General features: G+C 54.7%; 1 protein-coding gene across 1 annotated transcript; it reads left to right on the forward strand.

Annotated features, from left to right (window-relative positions):
* The first annotated feature begins 1169 nt into the window (after positions 1-1169).
* TMEM11 (transmembrane protein 11) lies at positions 1170-15622 on the forward strand. Its single transcript, XM_058559482.1, has 2 exons — positions 1170-1514; positions 14746-15622. Exons 1-2 carry the CDS (start codon positions 1453-1455, stop codon positions 15260-15262), a joined length of 579 nt encoding a protein of 192 aa, XP_058415465.1. The 5' UTR covers positions 1170-1452; the 3' UTR covers positions 15263-15622.
* The last annotated feature ends 2134 nt before the right edge of the window (positions 15623-17756 follow it).

Below are 17756 nucleotides of genomic sequence, written 5' to 3' on the forward strand. Positions count from 1 at the left end.
GCAGGAAAGGGGCAGCTCAAGCAGGAGAGGTAGACAACCTCCAAACCATGGCGTGGGGGGGAGCTTCCAGATTGTGCTAAGGAGCTTGCATTGCGTCTTGCAGGTAATAAGGGACTGTGAGAGGACCTCAAGCACTTACGAGTGTAGAATGTGAGCTGGAAGGAAATCCCAAGGAATCCTCAGTGACGCGAGTCCCATGGACACCCGACAGCCCTCCCGCCCTGGCTCGCCCAGTTCCGCTAGACTTGGGTGCTGAGAGCATGCGCCATGCTTCTCCCCATCTCCGAATCTGGAGCAGATTTCGGCATGTAAGGAGTTGCTTCAATACTTAATGGGATCAACTAATATGACTAGCAACATCGTCTGCGGAAAGCAGGAGAGAGACTGGAAGTTTAAAAACGGCAAAGGATCCCCCCAAAATAGCCCACGGGTCTGAGGGAGCAGCATCTAGGAATCTCTGGGCTCCGTCTGGTCCATCCTGACTCTGCCTCTGCAGCGGCGTCCAGGCAGGGAAATGCCAGGTCCTGGGCAGGGCTCCCGTCAGGAGGATGGTTTGCCCAGCATATGTCTCCAAAGACACCGGAGGCGGCGGCTGTGTTCACGTCACCGCAGGACAGGGGTGGGGTGCGTGGCGGGGCCTGAAGGGGCCTCGTGGCCCATCTAACATGGGCTTTTCTCTATCGCAGAACCCCATTTCTCTCGTGGCAATGATCACGTGGTAGTTCCTCCTCTTTGCTTTCAGACTCTTCCTCCCACCAGCCCGCACGCAGGGCCCTCCGTGGCAGCGGGGGCCGCGTCCGTCTCGTCTCCCAAGTGTCCCTGGAGTCCAGAGAGTTTGGGGGAGCGGAGGGGAGCAGCGACTGCCTCCGAGCAGGGCCCGGCGGCACCGTCAGCCCGCGGTGACCTTAGCGGGCAGAGGCGGCCGTGAAGGGCAGGTCGGGCCGCCCCGCGGAGGGCGAGGCCGAGGCGCCGGGCTGGGCGCGCGGGCGGCGACGCAGGCAGGGCGGGACGCGGCGGCAGAGAGCGCGGCGCCCCCTCGGCGGCGGGGCGGGCGGCGGGACTCTCCCGCGCGGCGCTCTGGGAATTGTAGGCGCTCTCCTCTCCACGCTCCTTCGGCTCCGTGCTCTCGAAGCCCGAGGGCGTACAAGCAGGTGGGCCCCTGTGATCCTTGGCTGTGCACTTTGGGCATCGTAATTTCCAGAAACGTGCACTGACCAGGACTCTTGCAGGGGCGCCCTCCACTCTGCCCGTTTTGAGGACTGCATTTCCCAGGCGACCTCGGGAGGCGGGGCTTCCGGCGCGCGGTGCATTGTGGACGCTGTAGTCCTGCGGGGCTCGGTCTCCTCCTCCCGGGCTGGCCGGGGCTCTGGGCCGAACTACATTTCCCTTCCGCCCGCCCGCTCTCCCGAGGCCGCCTTGGCGCGAGACAGTGGCAAGCAGAGTGTCTCCAAGATGGCCGCTTGGGGAAGGAGGCGTCTTGGCCCGGGCAGCAGCGGCGGCGGCGCCCGAGAGAGGTGAGATCCACGGCCGTGTTGCTCCCCTAGGGCGGGTGGCTCAGGAGCTGGGGAGCCGCTGGGGCCTCCGGGGGCTGCAGCGCCCTCCCTGCCGTAGCCCCCGGGCTCCCCCTCCTCGCTCGCCCGCCCCCTCCGTCCCCGCGCCAGGCACGCGGGGGTCCAGCCCGGGCCGATCCGGGATCGGCTGGGAGGCGGCGCCCGCTCGAGCCGGGCCGAAGCGGCCTCCCCGAGGGCTCAGGAGAGGGAGCGATGGCGGGCCGGGCGAGGTGGGCCGCCGCCGTGCAGGGTGGGGGCCGAGGCCGGGCCGCGCGGAGAGGACCGGGCGCCCCGCGCAGGCCCCAGGGACCCGCCTGGCTGCCCGCGGGCCGAGCGGCGTCCGAAGCTTTCGCCTCGCCTGGCCCCGCGCGTGGCCCTGTCGGCCGCGGCCGCTGACGTGGTGAGGAATGGGTCTCGGGAGGGAGAAGGAAGGGGAAGCCTTCACAGAGCGGGCCGGGCGCGGGAAGGGCCGTGCGATCTGCACGTTTACCAGGGGGAGCCGTAACCTTCCCCACTTGTGTCTCCCGGGCCGAGAGCCGGCCGCTTCCTCGAGGGCCGATTCTTGCGACTTTTTGAGGGTTCTCTGCAACCACCCTTGCCTTGGAAGTCCTTTAAAGTGACCTTTCCCAATGAATGGTCTGGGTGGGGAGTGAGGAACTCGTTTTTTCCAAGGTGGGTCTCGATTTGGAGAACTGATTTCTAGAACATGAGATTGGAGTAGTTTTCGTGTTGAAATTACAGTTTTTATTTCTGGAAGGCAATTTCAGCTAGTAGAAGCCACTAGAAGCCGTTCAGCCACTAGAAATTTGGGAAAGGATGTGTGTTGGTGGAGTCACCGGATTAAACTGTCCCTGACCATTGTATTATGGCTTGATTGGTATAGCAGGGGGCAGCAAGAAAGGCAAGTTTTGTGTTTGCTTCTTTTTGTCTTTGTGGTGAGGATTGTTAAACAGAACAGTTCTCTTTCTCGCTCTCCCTTTACCCATCTCTTCTCTGTCTCTCTCAACTATTCTGCATTATTCCTTTTCTTTGACTGATTCCATCACACATTCATTGCTGTTGCCTGCAGATGGTTTTCCCAGCTCAGAAGATTCCTCCTGTTTGGTGATTGTGATAGACCCCCTCAGCTTACATTTTATTCTTGAGCTCAGAGTTATCCAACACTGTCTGTTCTGCATTTCCTCTTCCTTGGAAAAACAGTGAATGGCAAGCAGATATTTTTATTTTTCCAACTCCCACCTGGTGTTTCTTAGATTGGGCAATAGAAAGAAGTTAAAGAAGTGACCTCGATGGTTTCCAGATGGCCTTAAAAATTAGCAAACATTTTTGAGTTCTTTAATGCAAACAATTCTTTAGTAATAGGAAATAACCTGTTTAGAAAACTGAGTATCAGAGAGAAAGGCATTCCTCCTTACTGGGTGAAAACAACCGGAAGGCCAAGTGGAGAGGCCCAGGCATCATACAGGGCCATGCCAACAAAAGTTAAGCTCTTAGTGATCTAAGAAATTAGATGTTGGGGATTTTTCTCCTTGGTTCAAGAAAAGCATTAATTCAAAACTGAGTTTGCAAACCAGCAGCCCATAGGCTGAATCCAGTCCTTGACTGTTGACCCTCAGTTTTTCAGAGAATTTAGATTAGTTGCCAGTGCTTATAAATTGAAAGATTTTACATAAAACTCTCCTTGAAAAGTTGAGTAGGGGCGCATTTTTTTGGTCAGGGCACATGCTCTCTAGTTCATCATTCCTCCCCTGACAGCTTGACTCACTGCAGTTACCTGCCTGGTCTCCTCAGGGGTTCAGGTGGCCACCTTTGGCCTGGAACTGAAGGCTGTGCTCACACATGCAGATGTGGTATGTCAGCCAGGAAGGGGGCATCTGCTTTTGTGGTTTGGGTGGCACCATCTCTCCTCCCTCTAGATAACCTGGTGTGGCTAGGAGGTCCCCCTTTTTTTGCGTTTGCCATGGGGGCCCTAGCTGGGATCTGTTGGAGGAGTCATTTTTCTGACCCCCGTTTCCCTGAGATCCTCCCATGGTGAGCAGAGGATGGAAACATAACCAGCCCCAGGGCCAGCTAGCTCATTTCTGGGCGCACCTCCATTCCTGCTCAGTGGGTGGGACGGCTGTTTGGGTGGGGCAGACCGGATTAATTGATTGCCCAGAACCATAGACGATGAGGCCCGAGTATATTATTGGCTCTTATGACTGAAGTAGGCTGTTTATGGCTCTCTTAAATGACTTTGTTCCATGTCACATTTGTGCTGACTCAAATCTCAGTTCCACATTGTAACACCACTTTCCCGGGGTGCTGCACACACCTGGCTGCAATCTGCTTTATGTTGAAACTGAAGGAAACATTGTCTCAGCTGGGGCTGGGGCTGGGGCTGGGGCTGGGGCTGGGGCTGGGCCTGGGCCTGGGCCTGGGCCTGGGCCTGGGGCTGGGGCTGGGGCTGGGGCTGGGGCAGAGCAATGCTTTGGATAAACTTTCCAGATTTGCCAGCGGCTGCAAAGCCGGAACCATGCCTTGTATTTAAAGGCCCTGCCTGGTACTAGATTGTCCACGAGAATTACTGTCATCAGCTGTGTGTTAATGATGGTCTAGTTTAGAACACACAGCGTGTGGATTCTCGCTTTACATGGTTCTTGGGTCGAGAGCTGTGTTAATTCAGTAGCCACTAGTCACCTGTAGTAATTAAATTGAAATTAATTAAAATTAAGTAAAATGAAAAATTCAGCTCCTCAGTCACACTAGCCACATTTCCACTGCTCAGCAGTCACATGTGCCTTGTGGCTACCATACTGGATAGCGCAAATATAGAACATGTCCATCACTGCAGAAAGCTCCATCGATAGGACAATGCTGGTCTCGGCTAAGATAGGAGAGGGGTAGAAACAGCAAAGTGGTAGCTGCTTCCACGTTGATTTTTCTCTGCTCCGTTAAATTGAGGAAATCAACAGTGTTTGTAATGAAGAACACGAGACTCTGAGCTGTAACTTGAATTCTTGTCCAGAATTCAGCACACTGGCAGCGAGCACACGAGACAGACTGCTACTTGTCCTGTCGGCGTCTTTGAGACACACCTGCCCCTCTAGGAAGGCACAGTGCAGGTATCTGTGTGTTCTGCCACTTGGGTGCCAACCTGGAGCAGCTCACAGACGGTCCCGCCTGTCCCGTTGGGCTGCTTGTCTTCACTCCTTCAGGGCCCCTGAGCATCCCTGAGTTCTCCATGACTGCTGGAATGTGAGGATAGCCTTGTGCTCTCAGTTCCTGTTCTTACCATCACGTGAAGATGTACTTGATCTGATTCTGATCACGACATGATGCAGCACCGTGTAAAGGCCTGGAGTGTTTAGAGGGCTGGGCGTGCTGGACTGAATGCTCAGGTTTGAGGGTGAAGTCACTTTTTTTGTGGCTTTCCCCTCCCCTGAGTTGTGCAGCCGTCTGCTCCAGCGTTTTTAGGCAGCCAGTTCTGTGGGATCACTTCCACATCTTTCTGTATGACGCTTTACTCCCCGGGACTTGGTCCTCCTCTTGGACACCTTTGCTTTAATCTGTGAATTGGACGGGCCTGGTCATGGGTGGCCAGTGGAGGGTTTAGTTTGCAGTCCAGCTCAACAGATGGACCACAAGCCATGCGAGCAGGCGGCTCACGTTCCTGGGGTGATGTTCCCCTCGTTCTGATCTGATCCTTGCCTCTTAGAGCTGAGGACCCTTAGAGGTTGGTATTTTATTTCTCTTGAAAGACTCCCATTCTGGCTCTGGTGGGTGGTGGAAACGTTTCTTTGCTCCGGGTCTGGGTGAGCCACGCAGGGACAGCATCTGCGCCCCAGTCTGTGGGTGCAGCCCTGAGGGTTGTGGGTCCCACTCAGCTGGCTGTCAGCAGGCCGAGTCGTGCATGGTTGGGCCACACGCTAATCCCAGAAGTTGGATATTGTAGGTTAGGATCTGCTGGGGTTCATCCTCTTCAGCATGAATTTCTGTCTTGCTTGATTCACTGAGCAATCTGGATTCCAGCTACAATAACTTGTGCCTCAGTGGTTCGGTCCTTTAGGCTACATTCCAATTCAGGCCCAACTTTTTGAAGAAGGGAGGGATGATCTTGTGTCCATGGAGGTGAGGAGGAGGCTGAGACCAAGCCTGAGTTGGGCTTCTCGCCCTGGGCCTGTGCGCGTGCGTGCGTGTGCATGCCTCTGAGCGAGGGCAGTGGGAGGAGGTGGAAAGTACCCCACAGAGCGAGCACACACAGGAACCTCCCAGCTGCCACCACTATGTTCTGTCCTTGGTGCCAGCAGCAACTTATGGGCCAGAGAATTCTTGTGAAAGCCAACAGTCACTTAGTCGTCATAACAGTTCTTGAGCTCCAGGCTGTCCAGTAGGACTTGCTGCCAGGACAGAGGTGTTCTGTATCTGCACTGCCCGTTAGGGTAGCCATTAGCCACATGTGGTTGTCGAGCATTTGACAAGTGGCTTGTGTGTCTGAGGAACTGAATCTTTTATTTTACTTAATTTTAATTAATTTAGATTTAAACAGCCACATGGGCCTTACCCTGGGCTGGTGCTTTGCAGCTGTCACTTTGGTTTGCACGCCGGCCCCCAATCCCCTCTCCACTGCAGCACTCTGGGTGAGCTGGGGCCTTTGCCCCATTTGACGTGAGGGAAGCCGGCTCGGAGCAGCGAGGGCTTCTGCCCTTGGACACAAAACCAGTGAATGGTGGAGGGGGAACCTGAATCCAGGCCTCTTGACGCCCACACTTGGTGCACTGTGTGCTTGTTGCCAAAGCAGAGAGCTGCACACTCCCCAGAGCACAGGAGGAGCGCGTTCCCTTGCACTCGGCTCTCTGAAACAGGTGCAGATGTCAGGTGCCCTGGTTGGAAGTTCCTGGGCCTGTTTGGAACCGTCCTCAGTATTCGGGGCGATGTGCCTGTCCTTTCTGTCCTCACTGGCATAGATTTTACTGCTTTCTTTGGCTCCTGGGGAAGCAATTTTTTATTAGCCAAAAGTAGGTTTCCTGCACCGGGGGCAGAGGTGGAGTCAGCACCTCACACGTCACAGGTGATCAGGGACCACATGCTTTTTAGGTGGAAGGCAACCTGACATCTGGACCTAGTTTAATTTTCCAGCCACCAGCTCTCTCAGTTATTATAATTGTTTTTCTCCTCCTGTCACTCCTTTCCAACATACTTGCAGTAATGTCTGTTAGGAACCTGTCACATTCAGGCCCTGTGCTGGGGATACTGTGATGAAAACGCAGCCTGCCTTTGCGGAGCTCGGAGCCCACATCCTTCTGTGTTTCGGAGGGGAGCTCACAGCTCAGTCCTGCTGCGGGCCTGGCTGCTCCAAGAGCTGGGCCCACAGCGCGTGCTCCACTGCACTTGGATTTGCTTCCTGCGGGTCCAGCGTGACCAGAGAATGATGGTGGCTTGCAGGCAACTTGGGCAGTGCTTGCGTGAGTGAAGCGGGACTGGAATTCGCCTCCTGCCTCTCACTGGCAGGACTGCAGGGGTGTCAGAGCAGCAGGACACCTCAGCCCTGAGACGCTGCCTGTGCCCAGACTCGGCTGCGGTGGGCTTGTTCCTGGCGGGGGGGGCTTGTTCCCCGGGAGCAGGGGCTTCTCTGCTGGCACTGAGAAGCTGCTGGAGCTGGAAGTGGCCCCCCTGCTCCCCTCAGCTCTGGAGGGCCCATGCCTGTCTGGTCTCTTCACCCCAAAGGATACAGGGCTGTTGAAGAAGATTTTTCTTTATAACAAAAAGTTTATAATTAATTTTCCCATTACAAAAGAAGCACATGTTTGTTTATTTTTAGTTTTATTTTTTTTGGAAAATACAGAAAAGTACAAAGAAAAATAAATATTTTAAAATTTTTATTTATTTATTTATTTTTTTTCCCCAAAGCCCCAGTAGATAGTTGTATGTCGTAGTTGCACATCCTTCTAGTTGCTGTATGTGGGACGCGGCCTCAGCATGGCTGGAGAAGCGGTGCATCGGTGCGCGCCCGGGATCCGAACCCGGGCCACCAGTAGCGGAGCGCACGCACTTAACCGCTAAGCCATGGGGCCGGCCCAGAAAAATAAAATTTAAAAGTCACCTGTTAGCCCACCATCCAAAGAAAACCATTGTTGACCTTTTTTCATGTATAGCACCTTTGCTACTTCCCCCCAGATATTTTCTCTTGGATTTTTAAAAATTATATGTTAAACACATCAAAATTATGTTTCTAACATGTGAAAAGTCACAAACTTGCCATATGTATGACCCTTGAAAACATGGTAAATGAAAGAAGCCAGTCACAAAAGACCACATACTGTATGACTGCATTTATGTGAAATGTCCAGAAGACGCAAAGCTGTCGAGTCAGGAAGAAGATTGGTGGTTGCCAGGGGCTGGGGAGGGTTGGGGGAAATGGGGAGTGACAGGGTTTCTTTTTTGGGTGATGAAAATGTTCTAAAGTTGATTGTGGTGTTGATTGCACAACTTGGTGAAAATGCTGAGCCATTGACCTGTACACTCTAAATGGGTGAATTGTATATTATGTGGATTCTATCTTAATAAAGCTGTTATTTAAAAAAGTACAAATCAAAACCACAATGAGATACCACCTCACACCTGTCAAGATAGCTACTATTAAAAACAAAACAAAATAACAAGTGTTGGCAAGGATGTGGAAAAACTGGAACCCTGGTGCACTGTTTGTGGGGATGGAAAATGGTGCAGCTGCTGCAGAAAATAGTGTGGTGGTTCCTCAAAAAATTAATAGAACTACCATACGATCCAGCAATGCCACTTATGGGTACACATCCAAAAGAATTAAAAGCAGAGATTTGAATGGATATCTGTACACCCATAGCAGCATTATTCACAATAGCTAGAAGATAGAAACGACCCAAGTGTCCATTGATGGATGAACGGATAAACACAATGTGGTCTATACATTCGATGGAATATTTGTCCTTAAAAAGGAAAGGAATTCTGACACATGCTACAGCATGGATGGACCTTCAGGACATTACACTGAGTGAAATAAGCCAGACACAAAAGGCCAAACACTGTATGATTTGCTTATGATTTAGCTAGAGTTGTCAAATTCAGAGAGACAGAAACTGGAATGGTGGGGTGGGGTGGGGAGGGAACTGCTGTTTAGTGGGTACAGAGTTTTAGTTTTACAAGATGAAGAAGTCCTAGAGATTGGTTGCACAGTAATGTGAGTGTGCTTAACACTACTGAACTGTCACTTAAAAATGGTTGATAGTAAATTTTATGTGTATTTTACCATAATTTAAAAAAACAATAATAAACCTGTGTGCTCACTGCTCAGCTTAACAAGTAGAGAACTAGCACTACCCTGGCCCACGTGTCCCTCCTCCAGGCAGAGGCCACCTCGCGCCTGAACTGTCAGTGGTTTCCTGGCTTTTCTTCACGGCAGCGCCTCTTTCAGCGCTGCGTGCCTCTGGCTGAGTGAGGCGCCGTCTGCGCATGCTCGGCCCCTGCTTCCCTCCGCCTGCACGTGAGGGTTCCGCGCGGAGGCTGCGCTGGACTCCGTCCTCACTCTTGCGGAAGACATCACAGTTTCTCTCTTCCTTTGTCAGTCATCTTTTGCTCTCACCAAACAGTGCTGCTCTAACTTCTGGAGAGGTGTCACCAAACTTTGGGGATCCCACGTTTGAGACTACTTCTGTAATCCCAGATTCCTTTGAGACTGGCTTCGAGACGGTGTGGGGGACCGTGGGGCCGGGTTCTGGGCAGGCTGACGGGCGCACGCACAGGGCGCCCAGATGCTGGGGGAAACAGTTTGTCCGGTCAAGTCTTCATTACGGCCACCTTTTCACTGAATGCCAGCGTTCCCAGGGGATTCCTCTGATGACTTTCCTGAGGACCACCAGGGCTGATTCAGAGGAGAGGGGAGACCAGGGTCTCAGGCTGACTGGTTGGAGGCAGAGCGAGGGAATGGGTTCAAGACCCCCAGTCACAAGTGCCCATGACCTCGAGGCAGCATCTACAGTGGCCGCTCCAGCTCAGACAGGTGGCTGCTCTGCTTCCTGGGCGGTTCAAGGCCCCCCCTGCACGGCGGTCTCCACGCTGGCAGAGTGTGGAGGAGGATGACCCTGGCCGTAAGGACCGCTGAGCAGGCCCAATTCTAAAGGTTCAAAAGGGACCCCCTTTCCCTGCGGAGCCATTCCCTTCCCTCTCCAGCCACAGTCACCACTCTCAGCTCTCTGTATGTCCATCCAGAAATGTTCTGTGCAGATGAGAGCAAACGTGCACCTTTTCAAACACACACCAACGCCAGCATGCCGTACACACTGTTCTCGCCTCACTTTTTTCACTTTATTTCTTGGAGATTTCTCCATTATCAGTGCTCTCTTTTTTTTTAATAACACAAACTGTTTTTATTATGCTCTCTTGCTGGTCATTTCATACCTGCAATGAAAAGCAAAAATATAGTCCCTTAGGAAGCCCAGGGCTCAAAAGATTCCAATTGGCTATTACTTACTATTTTTTTTTTTTAATCTGCTTTTGTGTACCAGGGTTCATGTTGGGTGTTGGCTGGTGATGCTCTGAAATGTTCAAGGCAGCCTTCTACCTGGGCTCGTTCGTTCTTTTTTTTTTAATAATTTTATTTATTTACTTTTTTTCCCCCAAAGCCCCAGTAGATAGTTGTATGTCATAGCTGCACATCCTTCTAGTTGCTGTACGTGGGAGGCAGCCTCAGCGTGGCCGGAGAAGCGGTGCGTCGGTGCGCACCTGGGATCCGAACCCGGGCCGCCAGCAGCGGAGCGCGCACTTAACCGCTAAGCCACGGGGCTGGCCCTGGGTTCTTTCTTTAGTTGGATTACATCTATCTAGAAAAAAAAGCAAGCCACACATGAGTGGGGGCTGGGGCGGCTGCGCAGTGGTGGACGTGGCTCTCCTGCGAGTACTCGGCCACGGGGCTTCTAAAGTAAGAGTCTGTCCGCCATGCGGAACTGAATCCAGTGGTCTGGGCTGCCTTGAGAACCTCACTTGCAGAGGTGGATGGTGCCTCAATGGCTGCAGCCTGGGGTGGAAGGTGCGGGTGCTGACTGCTGGGCGGGGAGCACTCTGACAAAGGGAGCCTCCTCCTTGTGTGTCTGTGTGTGTTTTGGACCTTGCCATCGCCTTCCTTGTATGTCACATGGAATCCTGGAAATCACTTCTCTAGACTTCAGATTTCATCCTTTCCCAGTGGAAACTACGAACCCCTTTCCTGAGTTGGGTGTAGCAGGCTTGGCTTTGAAAGCAGCACTGGGGAGTCTTAGGGTGGTGTATGTGGCACCACCTGCTGGCAGGCACCCGGGAGCGTGGCTCCTGCTCTTTCGTTGTCACACTGAATAGCTGGTTGACGGCGATGGATGGGAGCGGGGCAACCTGCCCGAAGCAAGGCCTGGAGGCTCCAGGAGGCCACGGCACGCTACGGCAGGCTTGGGGTTCATGGACTGGGTGAGAGCCCTGTGTCTGCGCACACTCTCAGGGCTATGCTGTTGTGACCGCCCCCAGCCGAAGGCAGAGGCTGAGGGACTCCCCGTGTCCATTGCCGTCACTCCTGTGCTGTCAGGGCTGACACGGGGCAGCACCTGAGGACAGGAGTCAGACGGGAGCCAGAGGGCACTGGCTTTTGTCCACTTCAGGCTTGATGGGAGCTGTGGACACACCCCCTGATCTGTGTGACCAGATGACGGCGGATCACAGTGCCCACCACGCCCACCCTGAGCAACCAGAGGGAGCCAGCCCCTGGGTGGGCTGGGATAGGTGGGCCTGCGTGGATATGGGTGCCAGCTGGACTTCCAGAGGCCAGGGCAGCAGGGAGCTGGGGGGGCGGGGCCTGGTTGACACACGGTGGGGGCGAGGTGGAGCAGTCTGCCAGGTGCTGGGGCTTCAACAGCATTTTCTTACTAGACCTGACGGCGTTTTCTCACCATGTTCAGGATGGCTACAGTCTGCTGGGCAGAGAAGGGCACTGCACGAAGGTAGATTTGTGTTTTGGCAAGAACATTCTGTAATCCAACCTTGACGCCCACGTTTTGCTTTGAGTGTTCCAGAGGGACTTTGGCCAGAAAGCGTGCCTCAGACGCCGACAGCAAGGCGTTGTCCTGGCCTCACTTTGATAGTCAGCAGGACACACAGCCGCCTTGGCAGTGCCTCCTCTTCAGGCCTCTCCCCGCCTCTGCTCCTCTCTCCCCTCTGCCTCTTGCCCGAGGAGCTTGAGAACACAGAGGAATTCCCGGGGCCAGGAATGTTCCTCCTGTCTGCACACGGGGGGACAGGCAGCCTTAGCAGTGACCGTCATCCTCTGTGACTCACCCAGCCAAGGGAAACCCTGCCCCTTAGGTCCGATTGTTCGCCGGCGGTGGCCTCGGCAGTGCTGAATCCACCTGGGAGGAGTGACTGACGTCACCTCCTCCCTCCCCTCTCGGAACTAAAACCCAAGGGAGAGACCCCACAAAGGCCTTCAGATGGGAAACCCGACTTTCCTCATTTCATAAACTTCCGGTGAATTCTTACAGAAACGGCTCATTCACTGTTCCTGGAAAGGCAGCCCTGACCACTGGCACACTCGCCAGCGTCCCCAGATCAGGAGGCTTCTTGTCCGCCCCCCAGGGAACGGCTTCTCCCCAGGGCACCAGTCAGTCAGGGCCTGTGGTTTAATTAGGAGGCTCCCTGCTCCAGTGTAATTACAGCTCCGTTTTCAGGATAGAGAGTTCCCTCTACTTGAGTCCCCCCCGCCCATCCCCAGGCTCCTCCCCTGCACCCGGGGCACGGTCGGCCCTCTACCAAGGACTTTTCATTTCTTTTCGTTTTTTTTTGTGAGGAAGATCAGCCCTGAGCTAACATCCATGCCAATCCTTCTCCTTTTTCCCTTTTTCTCCCCAAAGCCCCAGTAGATAGTTGTATGTCATAGTTGCACATCCTTCTAGTTGCTGTATGTGGGACGTGGCCTCAACATGGCCAGACAAGCGTTGCGTGGGTGCACGCCCGGGATGCAAACCCGAGCTGCCAGTAGCGGAGCGCGTGCACTTAACTGCTAAGCCACGGGGCCGGCCCCGGACTTTTCATTTCTAATGTGACCACAGGAGAGCATTAACCAGGCATTTATCCAACTAGAGGGAAACTTGCCTCCAGGTGGGCTTATTTGTTTGCTAAAAGTAGCTTTTATGGCAGAGTCCTGCCTGGGAGGGACTGGAAGGATCGCTCAGTGGTCTGGCTCTCCCATCACCTGTCCTTTCTCCTTGAAGTTTGCCCCTGACAATCCAGTTCCCACCACCCTAACATGGCACTGCTTTCATCTGTGAAGAAGGGCTGGAACCACCTTAATGCTGAACTTAGAGGTTCTGGGGTGACCTTGTTGAAAAGCCTTCACTGGTCCCTAATGTACATGGTCCCTGACCAGGAAGCTTGGAGCCCAGCTCCACGTGGCTTTACTCAGCAGCCGCTTGGAGTGCCGCACCCAGGACATGCCAGGCCCCTGGGCCTCGTGTCTGTGAGCACAGGGGGCTTGCTCCTCGCTGCACAAGCAGAGCTCAGGAGGGTGGGCCGTGATCACGAGGAGCGGGGCTCGTCTCCTTTGTGACAGTCTGACCAGCCTGGGGAGCAGGGGCTGCTTTTCACTGAGGCGTGTGACATAAGATGGCTCTGTACAGCTTGGTAATCATATCATGAGTTCAGCAAGTTGGTTCAGCCTCAAGAGCTGTGTCTAGCAGGGTCCCTCTCGGAGGCTGGATAAGGAAGGCCTCTTATCAGATGAACAGATGACACAAAACTAGGAGAAACACTACATGCTGGGCGGCAGTATGCAGACCCAGTAAGATGTGGACAGGTTGAAACAAGGCAAGAGAAGATGACAGGGCCCGTACAGGTCCTATTTAGGTTTGTTCACTGGGGGTGTGGGAAGTTCACACCTCAATTGAGAGGCCTCAAATTGAGAGTGTTGCCACGGCCTAAACTGCCCCATTGGCCTGTGGTCACTGCCAGGGCGGAGCCAGGTTGCTGTCTGGCCTTGATGCAGAGCCGAGCCTTCTGGAAGGCTCCGATTTGTCCTCCGCTGGAAAGAGCCATGTCAGCCCTCCCGAGTCCCACGAGGAGTTGGGCCAGCTCAGCCTCTTGAAGTGGGTCTTTGTGAACAGTGCTGCTTATGTGCGTGAGAGAAGCATTTACTGGCAGCAGACGTGGAGTCCTGGCCAGTGGGCAGAACGGGCGAGAACGTCTGGGCCTCACGTGACCCTCATGCCCAGTGACTTTAGAGGCACTGCTGTTCTTGAGGCGCTGTCTTTTGCTAACTAATCAAAGGGCTGCTTTTTCAGAGCAGTGGGCGGGGGCTCCTGGGCTGCCGGCCTTCGAAGGGCCTTGGGGGCTCTGGCAGCACGTCCTCCCCTGAGGGCCAGAGGAGTTGGTTCTGTCACCGAGGCGAAGGTGGCCCCATTCACCTTCTGTTCTGCAAGCCAAGGAGGACTACTTTTGAACTGTGTGAAGGGCAGGGGGTTGGGCATTATCTGTCTCGGGTCTGCTGGCTTCCCTCGGAGAATCCTCCTCTGCAGGTGCCCCAGTGAACCCAGAGCAGATCTCATCCTGCCGACCTCGGGCTTCGTCTTCTGTGTTCAGGTGACCCGGGGCTGAAATCATTCTTTGTTCCTTGGGGCTGCTTTGCTAACTGAGATCTATCAGTCCCCTGCACTCGGCTAACCGCCAGGCCCGGTACCTTTGTAGGCTGTCATCTTCTTAGAGGTCAGAGACTCCTTTTCCTGTGTCTTTTTATATTTCACTGTTTTATTCTTTCAGAAAAAATAAATTCTTTACTGATTATCTTGTATATGGGTTCTAAGGGAGATAAAAACATGAGGGAGGGGCTGGCCCTGTGGCCTAGTGGTTGGGTTTGGCATGCTCCGCTTCGGCGGCCCAGGTTTGTGGGTTCGGTTCCCAGCTGCAGACCTACACCACTTGTCAGCCATGCTGTGGCAGTGACCCACATCAAAATAGTGGAAGATTGGCATAGGTGTTAGCTCAGGGTGAATCTTCCTCAGCAAGAAACCCCACAAAACCTGAGTGAGATGTGCCCTCCCGAGGTCAGGCCTGCTGCGGAGCCTGAGGCCAGCCTTCCCCTCACGGCACTTCCCCTCAGCGCCTCAGCAGAGAGACACAGTAGGTGCTTCTCAGCCTAACCGTCTCCTCTCTCTCCGCCCCTCGTCGGCAGGGTGAGCGTGTCGGCCACAGACTGTTACATCGTGCACGAGATCTACAATGGGGAGAGCGCCCAGGACCAATTTGAGTACGAGCTGGAGCAGGCCCTGGAGGCGCAGTACAAGTACATCGTCATTGAGCCCACCCGCATCGGCGACGAGACGGCCCGCTGGATCACCGTGGGCAACTGCCTGCACAAGACCACCGTGCTGGCGGGCACGGCCTGCCTCTTCACGCCGCTGGCCCTGCCGCTCGATTACTCGCACTACATCTCCCTGCCCGCCGGCGTGCTGAGCCTGGCCTGCTGCACACTCTATGGCATCTCCTGGCAGTTTGACCCCTGCTGCAAGTACCAGGTGGAGTACGACGCCTACAAACTGTCCCGCCTGCCCCTGCACACACTCACCTCCTCCACGCCAGTGGTGCTGGTCCGGAAGGACGACCTGCACAGAAAGAGACTGCACAACACGATAGCCCTCGCCGCCCTGGTGTACTGTGTAAAGAAGATCTATGAGCTCTATGCCGTATGACTGCCGCGGGGCCGGGAGACACAACAACCCAGCCCACGGAGCGCGGAGGCCTCAGCCTGCCGCGGAGCCACATTTGCTCTGAGGCCGCAGACCTGGGGAGGTGTTTGGTTTAATATTGGTTATTTTAAAAAAATAACGCAGGTGATAAGTGTACTGATGGTTTTTTTAACTCATCACACTAAGACGTGGGTTTCCGTGACCCCGGGGGCCCGAGGCTGTGGGAGTCTGACGGGGCGGTGGAATGCTGATGGAAGCAACGCTGTGAGGGGTGTGGACGCGCTTGGGGGTCTTTGAGTCTGTTGTTTAATGTACCGTTCAGAGCCAGCCAGCTGTCGACTATTAAAATGATGAGAGTTTGAAGGGCAGGTATCTTCCCTCCACGACGGTGCCTGCGCTGCCGCGGCACGGTCTGCTCTGGGGGGCGGCTTGCACATGGACAGAGTGGGCACCACGGAAGCTCCCTGCTGCAGCCTGGCGTCCCCACTGGCAGCAAGGGCAGGCCTTTGAACAGGTGTTCCCGGGGCTAGACCCCTCCCAGGGTGGTCTCATGTCTCACTGTGGCCCTTTCCAAGGCCAGCAACACTCATGCTGTTCAGGGTCATGTTAGGGTGGGAAACCTAGGGGTCACCCGGTCTCCATTTGGGTTCACGTGGAGAACTGGGGCCTGGGACCTCTTGTCCAGAAATTCTGATTTAGGAAGACACAGAAACTGACATCCATATTTTTCTTAAAGCACCAAAGCTGCTGCTGATGTGGACCCTGAGTTCAGCCCACTGCCCTAGCTGAGGGGAGAGCCCTCAACACAGCCTCCACAGCACCCCCGCCTGGTGCTCCCCTTCTATAGGCGCGAATCCCTTGCCCCCCTCCCACACCAAAGGGCATACTGTACATCACCTTCCACATTCCTTCTAAGGCTTTGGATAAACAGAGAACTATTCCTTCCACAGAGGTCGGGCCCCTGCCTTGACCGCGGCTGTCTTAAGCCCTCTGCTCTCAGTCGTCCCTGAGAGCCGCACAGCACTTCCTCCTGAAGGGCCTGTCTTTCAGAGACAGCCGGCTGATGCTCACCCAGTTTAAAGGATCCACCAGGAAGAACTGACACCAGAGAGGACTGAAGGGGTGCGGGAAGGCGTCCAAGGACTCAAGGGGGCGACGGGGCCATTTTTTGCAGGGAGAGGTCCAGAGCTTTGACGATTTCAGAAGGGACCCGTGGCCCACAGAGTCTGAGGAACTTGGACTTAATTCCCAGGGCCCTAGAGCACTGGGTGGCACACGGAGTTGGGGCACACTATTGTTTACGTAGTAGTCTGGCCTTCTGGAACAACAGTAAACTGGTAGTGATCCCAGACAAGCAGACCTCGTCTCATCCGTGCAATGACACAGCCCTCGGGTGTCCCTCTGCTGGCTCCCGAGCCTGCTGGGCAGGAATGGTAGGTGTTTTTGTAACAAGCAGCCCAGATATGGAAAGGGAGCCCCATGCTCTGCCTGCACATCGGATGTCATGGGGGAGGTGGCTGGAGGCGGACGAGCAGCGGCCACCTCGGGTCAGCTGAGCAGAAGCCCTCACTAGAAATAGAAGCCAGGTGCAAACAGGCTGGCTCCAGTGCCGTGAACAAAGTGGTTCTTGTTGGGTGGACTCACCCAGATTCCGAAAGGCTGTCTTGGTTACACGTCCCGACCAAGGAGGCAAGGACGGGGTGCTGTGGTGGGCCGTAGGGCATGGGTTTGGTAGTGCAGGCCCCTCTACTTGAGCCACGCCCCGAGTCGGCTGGGAAGGAGAGTGGCAGAGCCGGCTCCCATGTCTGTAAGCCTTCCCTTCTGTTGGCACTGGCTTCTCTCTGCCCCCTTCCCACTTAGACGTCGCTGACAAGTGGGTTGTGCTCATCTGTGACAGGCCACAGGGCTCTTGAAGAAACAGCACAAAACAACTGCCAATTGAGAGGAAGCAAAGGCTGAGTTAGCTGGGTCCTGCTCTGCAAAGGGCTTGTCCGTGAGCCGTGTGAGCCCTTCGGTAAGCGCATCGTGCTCTTCACCTGGTACGTGAGTCTCGGTGTTAACTCCTGTCTCACCCTAATTTCAGGGAAGAGCAGGGGCCAACTTGTCAGGAAATGGAGATGAGCAGACCTGGCTGTCTCTGCTTGTCAGTCGTTCACCTCCCTCCAAAGTGATCACGTCTGGCTCCACAGCCGCCGTGAGCCGGGCAGCGTGCCAGGCGGCTGTGCACTCCGTGTAGTCTGGCCACCCTGAGCTGCGGCCACTCTGCAGCACACAGATGTGCAGTGCTGCTGTCTGGAAAACCTCCTTGGGTTGTGTTTTCCAGACTCTAATTTTGTCCTGAAGCACAAGAGAGCCGGCTCTGCCCTCAGCCCGGTGAAGCTTGGCGAGCAGGAGGGGGCTTGCAGAGCAAAGTGGGAAGCGCCTCTGAACTTGATCTGAAGGCAGAACCAATTCAGAATCAGGCTTTGCTTTCTCAACCTACCCAGCAGAATTCCAG

The sequence above is a fragment of the Diceros bicornis genome, chromosome 18 (genome assembly GCF_020826845.1).
Source record: "Diceros bicornis minor isolate mBicDic1 chromosome 18, mDicBic1.mat.cur, whole genome shotgun sequence".
Classification (NCBI taxonomy): domain Eukaryota; kingdom Metazoa; phylum Chordata; class Mammalia; order Perissodactyla; family Rhinocerotidae; genus Diceros; species Diceros bicornis.